This window comes from Physella acuta, unplaced genomic scaffold (genome assembly GCF_028476545.2).
Source record: "Physella acuta isolate Inbredline_101_S28 unplaced genomic scaffold, ASM2847654v3 ptg001058l, whole genome shotgun sequence".
Lineage (NCBI taxonomy): Eukaryota > Metazoa > Mollusca > Gastropoda > Physidae > Physella > Physella acuta.
Window position 1 is genome coordinate 159,159 of NW_026732575.1, and position 9,683 is coordinate 168,841.

General features: G+C 31.4%; 1 protein-coding gene across 1 annotated transcript; it reads left to right on the forward strand.

Annotated features, from left to right (window-relative positions):
- The first annotated feature begins 2,488 nt into the window (after positions 1 to 2,488).
- On the forward strand, positions 2,489 to 9,270 carry LOC131955191 (angiopoietin-related protein 7-like). Its single transcript, XM_059319211.1, has 5 exons — positions 2,489 to 2,543; positions 3,586 to 4,526; positions 4,864 to 4,977; positions 7,215 to 7,334; positions 8,893 to 9,270. The coding sequence occupies exons 1-5, from the start codon at positions 2,489 to 2,491 to the stop codon at positions 9,262 to 9,264; spliced, it is 1,602 nt and encodes a 533-aa protein (XP_059175194.1). The 3' UTR covers positions 9,265 to 9,270.
- The last annotated feature ends 413 nt before the right edge of the window (positions 9,271 to 9,683 follow it).

The following is a 9,683-nucleotide window of genomic DNA, read 5'->3' on the forward strand; positions in this document are numbered from 1 at the left end:
GATAACAAGAAGGTATTGATAAAGCTTTGTAAAGTGGGTTCTGTAAGAATGCAAGTAATAGATAAATGTGTTATAGTAAACTATATCGGTTAGTAGGTGGCATGGAGCATTATTATATTTTGTTACTGTTTAGTTATCATAATACATAATGTTATGAAGGTTGCTGTTTTAATTTGTTCTTCTTCTACTTCTACGTGTCTTTTCTTTTGATATTCTATTGAACATTCATGTTTAGTAAAAACTCTACTACTATAATCCATAATTAGATTAAATAAACCGGGAGTGATCTCCCCTAAACTTTCTCGAATATTCTTATATAAAATAACAGGGGATGGGAACTCGAGCTATAGACATGATTTTTAATCCATTTTAAATACTTAAACTTTTAAAAATAGAATAAAATCTCGTAGACAAATTAATTGCACACCAAGTGAACGCCAAATAAAAAAGCGCATAATCGTGCGCAATATTATTAGTACTTTTAAAATTTACATTAGTTTTTTGAGAAATCGGAAGTAGCGTAAATTACTTCTTCCAGTCAACGGAAATTACTCAAAATTTTACAGAAGGTAGAGAATTAGATCTTTTACTTACATGTGAAATTTCATTTATCTATCTGAAATAGTACTCAAGTTATAGGCTTTTGAAAAATTCAAAGTAGGAAAAGTACCACTTCCGGTTATCGGAAATCGCTCAAAAGTTGATACGGATCTACGATTTTGATAAAATACTTATATATGAAATTTCATCAACCTAGCTGTAACGGTTCTCAAGTAATCGTGTTTACACACGGACAGACAGACAGACAGACAGACAGACACACAGACATACGGACAATATTGCAAAATTATGTTTTTCCGTATCAGTGAGGTGTAAAGCGTCGAGATTTGTAAAAATCTCGATTTTTTTTTTTGCACGATTACAATACTTTCTCTATACTTCGTATATACGAGAAAGTAAAAAGCTACATCCTTTTAATACTTTCTTGAGTCTAAAAATAGAAAGGCTTCTCAATTCTAAATAAAATATGTTTTAATTTATACACCAAGCGTCAACTGATAATAAACAGTAGACCTACGTTTTAGTAAGTAATGTATATTATAATAGTGTTATACTAGTAGGAATCATATAATTCAACCGATAGGAGGGTCTTCGCCACTTCTTTATCGGGAATTAAGTGTATCAAATATTAATAATATGTAATAATCTACTGCCACGTGAACTAAGTCACAGGCAGGATGAGAACATAAAAATGCTGTAGCTAGTATCAGTAATCAAATACGAATAGCCAAATCTGATAACCACATTTCTTTAAAGATTTTACAGCAGGCAAGTAAACTCCGTTTTTTTCGCCTGTAATAAAATAATAAGTTACTAAAAAAGACTAAGTCAACTGAAAGAATAGACTACAGGTGCACTTATTAGATTTAGCAAATACGTTTTTAACATTGATAATTTAATTGCTTAATTTACAAGAATGTTAAGGTAAATAAAAATATAACAAAATAAAAGAAAAAACGATAATGTGGGCGAAGAACAGACCGCCCTGAACTCTCTTGTGAAAGTCAGTAAGAGGAGAGTGAGTTTTTCTGTTAGCATTAACATGGCGGTGTGTCACGTGGACAATCTAGCCAACGAGAGAAAAGCTTGGTTACGGGAGGGTGGAGTGGATAAGAAGGTATGTAGCTAATGGGGGCAGTAAGCAAGATGGAGATACAGTTTTACCCTCACGTTAAGTTTTATCAGATAAACAAAAAATTATCCATATCATACGGAAAGGGTGTTTTTTTTAAATACATCCCAGATTTAAAATAGAAAAAAAAAATTAGTTGTAATCAGCAAGCCCATGCTGAGATGTGCTTAAAATAGAATGTCTATCACAGTCAGTTATTTTTATCAACGATGTAAACAGGTTTAAAGATTACACGGTGATAACCTGTACGTTTAAACCCCACACTCCATAAAATTTGTTTTCTCCGTTTGATTGATGTCGACTTATTTTTTCCAGTTTAGGCCTACGTGGTCTATTTTTGTTGCCGTTAATATATGTTTTTCAGTTTACCTGCTCTTTTTTCGTGGCCGTTAATTTCGTATATTGTTCATATTTTATCTAATCTAAAGCATTTTCGCCGCATCATTTTAACGCATGATTCCAAGCTAAATTTCCAAGCATTTTATTTTTGCTTCGAACGGATCGCGCAAAAAGTATAAACTTTACTTGAATAGATAAAAGTATCTAAGTGCACCATTACCTGGTACTTTGTAATCTTAATAGTTTGTTTTCGAAATCTTAAGTTAAAAATAAATTTGATTTACCCTATCTTAATTAAGGTCGTCAGTTCGATAAAAATGGGAACGAAGATACCTGTATAACCCTATTTAAACCAGCCCGCAGTTTTGTTTCGTTAGTTGAGTGCAAGTTGATAAAGTGAAGTCCTTTGTTTTTGTAAATTCTTATTTTTTTTAATCAATATAATTAACTACCACAATGAAGTTCCCAGTGCTGTACATATTCATCGCGGTAAATTTTATTTCTAGCACAGGTAAGTCAATGTAAATTCTATATAAACGTAAACATTTCACATAAATGAGTTTACAAAATATATTGTCTAATTATAATTATTAATCATTATAATGTTTTTATAATAACTTACTTTTATTTATAAAAAATTAGAAAAATGTTTGTTAAAAAAGATTTTAAAACCCAAATGCAATTTTAATAAGATAATTATTTTGTTTATTAATTTGTGTGGATTTTCTTGTGTTTATTTCATATTAACTGTAAACAAAAACAAAACAAAAAAAAAAAAAACTTTTTTGCATTGTAGAGAGCATGTCATTATGTCCTAAAACGAACCGCTCTCGTGCAAATCGGTGACAAAATTAATTTTATTTTTTATTTTTACATATTGAAAATAATACGTTTTAAAACCTAGTGGCAGTTTCCACACTTTTGATTTTTGCGATGCTGCATTACTTGAAATATTTAGCCGCACGTCACGTCCCATTTTAAATGATAAATTCAAAATGTTTGGTATATTTCATCGGATCAAACCATTTTAATAATCTCTCAGATATCGGTAATCCTCTAAGATACCAATAATCTCTCAGATACCAAAAATCCTCTCAAATACCAATAATTCTCTCAGAAACTATGTTTTTTTATATCCGCTTTCGTGACCGTCATTACAAACAATTGGAGCCCAAGAAGGGTGTACAAAGCTTCACCAGATCGTGGGCGTTTATCTCAACTTTCCTATGTTTTAAAGTAGTCTCTCGATTGAAGATAGTAAATGGCAAGCACATTTCCACTATCTTCAACTTTCTATAATAGTACTTCTCAGTTCTTGATATCCAGAATTTAATGTAAAAAGCTGCTCTAATTTAGTCACAAGGAAGTTTAAGATTAGATATCACTGATAATTGATTTCCTTCAATCCTTATTTACGAGTCATCGAATTGTTTTAGTTATTCTGACAGAGGAAAAGAGGAAATTTGTTTCTGCTTAGATGCCCCACAAAAATTTGAATTATTTTATTCATTTGAATCTTAAAAAAAAAGAACACGTGTTTTATTTATTTTTAGGTCTAAAAATAGAGTTGAGCAAAACATGTTTTTACTACGGCAAGAATGTATTTTGTGCACAACTCCAATGTACAGAAAACATAAGAGAAGACACTCAGATATCAGCTCTTGTCAACATGTCAGTCTATAGGATCAGTGAACCAAAGGGAAAGATTTTGGTGGCGTCTATTTCAGAATCAGATTCAAAGCTTCAAGATTATAAAAAGACAGGAACAAGAGTAGATGGGAAAATATCGAAAACATTTTCTGAATTGGAAATCTTTTTCTCGAATTACTCAGATTGTAATGTTGGCGTTTTCCTATGTGAAATACATTATGTTAATACAACGGGATCTTTTGATAGAATCGGGAAACAGGCGGAGATTTTACCAAGAAAATCACGTGGCACATTTCTAATGATGAACTTAAAAGCTAAAACTTCTGACTATGTAAAATCTGTTGACACAATGGCCGATTTTCTCAAATCGTTTGAAGACCAAGACAGACTGAAAGGTGCAGACATGACAATGTCATTACAGATGTCACATTCAGGTGGCGATAAGTTCATCACAGACCAAAATTTTGATTCATCAGATAACAATTATAAACAGATCAGTTCCTATGCCCTCGATGATAAAATGGTGGATGATGTGATAAAGAATTTAACTCTTGATGTAAACAAAACTTTACAGATGTTGGAAAGTAAACTCAGTTCAAAAATAAAGTTAAATAAAAATAGTTTGGCTGTTTTAAACGAATCAATGCAAACAATGTTGGCCAACAAACAGAACCAGACAGAACTCAGTATCAGATTAAATGCGATGGAAACAAATTTAAAGAAAACAATCACACAAGAATATATCAGTTCAACATTAAATTTGGTAGAGGGTCTCAACAAAACTTTGCAAGGATTTATTGACGAGTACAACGATAACCAATTCTATTTAAAATTAACAAAACAGGTAAAAATTGAAAAGAACATTCAAACTTTTTGACAGTTGCTTTTGCCAATCCTTTTAATTTAAAAAATAATTTTATATAAAGAAACTTTTATGGTATTCGAAAGAAATTTGTCTTTAGTTAATCGTATTGTACCTGAATAACGTTTCTACATAAATAAAGTTTAAATGAATAATTATTATTTAAAAGAGCAAAATTTATGTTTTTACTAAATTTCTAGTTTATTCTTTTTAGTGATACATGTAAAAAATTGATTTGCGGAAAATGAAAGTAATGTAGTTCAAGATTTTGTTATATCTTTAAGTTGTAAAATGTTAATTTGATTTCATTTTTTTCTAGTGTGCTAGGAGCGATAACTCAAGTCTACCCAAACAAAACTTTGTTCAACTAAATAAGAATAAACTCGCCTTGTGTGATATCGAAACAGACGGTGGAGGATGGATTGTCATACAGGTATTGATTAGCATTTTAATATCAATGTTTCTAAAAATTAATACAGTTCTATTTTTTTTCTTTCATGAATGACATGTGGTAAATAAAAATATTTTCTTTTCAGAAAGCTAATTGAAATGAATTCCAATTTCATTTATCAAAAGATGTTTCTAAATATTTTAAAAGATAATGTACCACATCAACATTTTCATTGTTTTAGGACTAAAATATATTGTACTAGCCATACCTGCCAGGCCCTGCACTGGCCTCTATGAAAACCCTATCTGTAAAGAACCGTCAGTAGGACGCTTAACCCTAAACCTAACAAATCTATAAACTAAACCCTAATCACAACCAACCCCAACAAAAATTAAAATGCAAACACAAGCGCAAAAGCAAAGTAAAACACAAATACAAACCCAAAATAAAACAACCAATAACTAACGCAAACACTATCGTAAACACAAACGCAAACAGAAGAGCAAACAGAAACGCAAACTAACAAAAACGCAAACACAAATACTAACGCAAAAACAAACATCAAATTAAATTTAAAAAACGTCTTTATTTTTTTAATCACATGTATGTGACCTACTTAGGTCTGGTAATTTTATTTTTGACAGTTGTTATAATACCATATATGGTCTGTGGTGCAATGACCGGTTTTTTCCGCTGTCTTACTAAGAGAGTCTTAGACTCAGAAATTTTCCGTCAAGATATGATTGATTGATTCAGACCAGATGACCACCACAACCAATGGCCTTATGATTTGAAGGTGACCTTCCATGTTGCCTAAGTCTATAAATAGACTGCGCACAGGTGTCTCGAGGCAGTTCATTGATCAGACGTCGTTGAGAGACATAAGCCCTGTGTGTTGCCGTGTAGAACTAAGTTGTTTAAGTAGCATATTCTTATATTACTTGTGGTTAAGTAATTCTTTATGCTTATAGCAGCGTTGTGTATACTGTGGTGATTTTTCTGAAGTGTTAAAAGCTGTGATAGTGTATCATATTATTTTTTCCCACGAATTGTAAGTTGGGTTTTGTTCATTCTGTAAATCTATTTTATTCCTGTATAAATCTAGTGTTCTGCCACGACTTTGTACACTCATTACAAGTTATATGCAGATTAAATGTATTGTTGGCATCAGTAGTTTCTCTAGTGTTTCCCCTAGACATCAATTACGAGTCCTAGTGAATTAGTGTGTTAACTTTCTTTTATTTAGGCTTGTCGCCATCTGTGTATAATCAGTTGAACGAATCCGGGAGCGTTCGCCATCTATCTGGCTGATAGATTGGTGTCCGTTACATGTATTTGTTACAAATGGAAGTAATTTGTTTACTTTTTTCAAACAAAATTGGAATTTTTGTAAAGGGTTATACATGTATTTTGATTTTGTTCTTTTCACGATAAGTCAATGAAAAATTAAAATTGAATTTTTAAAATTATCAATATTGAGTTTTATAATCATCAATTTTGATTGTTTTACAAAAGTAAGCACTTTAAGAATATTACAATTTGACAATCAAGTCGCTTTTTACAATATGCAAGTGTTCCACGCGTCTATCCCATATATATATATATTATATATATATATATATATATATATATATATATATATATATATATATATATATATATATATATTAACCAGATAACTACACACAATCTTTATTTTGTGAGGATGAACTTGTTTTGTATTTATTTAGTTGAATACAACACAAAGCTTATCTCTATGTGATTAAAAATAACGAAGTTTATTCCTCTACACAACTCAAATATTAAATATAAAAATTAGAAAACATCGGTAAATAGCGCTAAAAATTGTTAGATATTCTCCCTAAAAATTAGTAGCTTTATTTTAACTGACTAGTTCTAAGTTGTGTAATCAATTACTACTCGACTACGCCACACGATTTCCTCTGACAACTGAAGACTTGCTCTAAAAGTTTCTAGATTTGATTCTGCCTAAAACGAAATGTTTTCTTTACGTGAATCTGATCCTGATTTATCTCATATGAAAATCTTTCTGGTTGAGTCTTTCAGGTTTGACCAATGGTTTTCAATCCCGCTGACTTTATTTTACTATTTGTACGATTGCGTCATCAAAACACCATATGAATGTCTCTTGCTACGTGTTGTGAGTTGTTCTGTTAAGGTTCGTGAATGTCTTCTTCTTCTTTCTTAAATGAAATGTTTGAGGGTATTTCCTACAACTCAATTGTTTTATACATTTGTCATTTTTTGTTTTGATTCAGCAACGTGTGTCAGGTGACGTAAATTTCACCAGAAACTGGAGCGACTACAAAACTGGTTTTGGATTTTTGGCTGGAGATTATTGGCTGGGAAATGACTGGATCTCAAACCTCACACAAAACGTAGGCTATATTTAATCTTCAAATTTGAAGCAATAGCTCCAAAAAATTGCTAAAAAATGTATTGCTGTCCTATTCTTTTATCAATTACTTTTATTTTGATGTGGATGTCCACCGATAACATTATTATGATGGTTGGTCTTGGAAGGCGCATTAGTCATTCTGATATAAGTGATAAAACTAGTCAAACTCAACAAAATATAACGTTAATATAGTATATAAATATAAATTTGTATTTAAAAAACGTATATCACTAACACCATATACCAACACATTTTCAATCAACTTTAATAATCTACATACGTCTAGAAACCAGGTATCCACCCTTATTCAAGTGAACAAAAAAACATCCTCTCTTTACAAACACAATGTTTTAACACGTTCACAACCATTATCGGCCTCTCACCAGCGGTTGATAAAGAATGTAATTAACCAGGAGCTTAGAAAGCGGGAGTTACTTCCTCTAAACTTTCTCGTATGTTCTAATGTAACAGTAAGGATGGTGGCACTTTCAGTACACTCGGGCTATAGCAATGATTTTATTAATTTTTTAATGCTTTAATTTTTACTTTTTCGTATAAGAAGTGTACAGGCTGCATTGTAATTATGCAAAAAAATTAAAACAGAAATTTGATGAATCTCGACGATGTACACCTCACTGGAGTGTAAAAAACTGGGACTATCTCATTGTGTTTGTCTGTCTGCCTGTTTGTGTGTATGTCTGTGAACACGATAATTTAAGTACCGTTTCAGTTCACCAAAATTAAACGGTTTGCAAGTTCTTGGCTTTTAAGAAACCAGAAGTAGAGTAAGTACCACTTCATGTTACATGAAAATGCTCCAACATTGATACGGGGCTTTACATTTGATATTTGAATTAGCAGCTACTTTGATGCAAAATAAAGTTGTAGGGCGAATAATCAAGAGAGGTTCAAATTTGGTGGCCAGTTGAATATCTTGTGTGCTATATAACAAAGGAGAGGATAATTAAAAACCTCCACACTAGTGAAACGATAGAAAATAATTCCTAAGAGAAACAAATTTATTCCATAAAATTAGCAGGATTTGCAACAACACTGTCATCTAGCATACGCAGATAATATCGCCCTACAAGGGCAAAGTGATAATGATATCAACATAATTTACTAAACAAGAAGTAGCATCTCTACATGCAGCAATGGGATTATACAACTAAAACGTAAAATACGCGGTAATGTCAAGAGAATGAAACATTTTAAAAGAAGTTTATTTATATATAGCAATGTGTGTAAAATGAAAATAAGAATATTTTGTGACAACAAACCATGTTTTTCATGATAAAATAATAATAATAGTAATGATGATATTTGATTAAGGACGGGTGGGGAAATGTTATATCATAGATCTTGTTGTATACTTGTTCATGTTTAAAAAAAAAACATTAGCAAGCACATTGAAACATTCACTAGCTGGTATGACTGCATTCAATTGTTTCTTTACTGAACTGTATTGTTTAATCAATTAAACTTAAAACTGTTAAAATTCATTTCAGTGTTGTCATAATTAATTAATTTATTTACAGGGCTTCAGTGAGCTGAGGTTTGACATGAAATATAAAGGTAAATCCTATTACGCCGTGTACAGTAAAGTGATGGTGGGAAATGAAGCAGATTTGTATAGGATAAAATTTACATACAAGACAGGCAACGCTACAGACAACTTTAGTTATCACAATGGAATGGCTTTTTCTACTCTAGATAGGGATAATGATATAGATTCAACTCGTCATTGTGTTGATAGTTTTAAAGGCGGCTGGTGGTATAGCGATTGTCATCAAGTGAACGTAAACGGTGTATGGGCTAGTAAAGATAATAGTGAAGGCATTAACTGGTACGGTATTACAGACTTTACAGATTCTCTAGAGCACGTGGAGATGAAACTACGACGGCCGTGATTATAAAAAAAAATAATAACACGAAAACAGAACCTTGTGTTAACACCGACTGGTTCATGCTAAATTTACAATATTTCGCCGACTTTACAAACACTGCTTTACATGTATGTAGATGAAAATTTTTAAACAATAAAAACTATTGCTCAGAGCTTAAGTTGAAATCAAATAAATAACAAAACCGCTTCCCCAAACTTATGACAGACTGTCAACTGCTGAGTGAAATTCTCTGTTGACTAGATGTTTGTTTCTGCAGACATCTGTTAGATAAAATAGTGAATAAAATTTCAAAATGTAAATATGCCTACAGTTGTTCTACTTTTATTTGTAAACTATTTTATTGTATCAGTTTTACGTGCATGTTTTGGAAAGGGGAGTAACTATATTATTCAAGTTGAGTAAAATTCTGATATCGTACACAT

Bases quoted from the DNA above. Each gene is read 5' to 3' on its own strand.
- LOC131955191 (XM_059319211.1), top strand. From the start codon at position 2,489: ATGAAGTTCCCAGTGCTGTACATATTCATCGCGGTAAATTTTATTTCT. The intron at 2,544-3,585 runs GTAAGTCAATGT...ATTTATTTTTAG, and splicing joins AAATTTTATTTCTAGCACAG to GTCTAAAAATAGAGTTGAGC. The intron at 4,978-7,214 runs GTATTGATTAGC...GTTTTGATTCAG, and splicing joins GAGGATGGATTGTCATACAG to CAACGTGTGTCAGGTGACGT.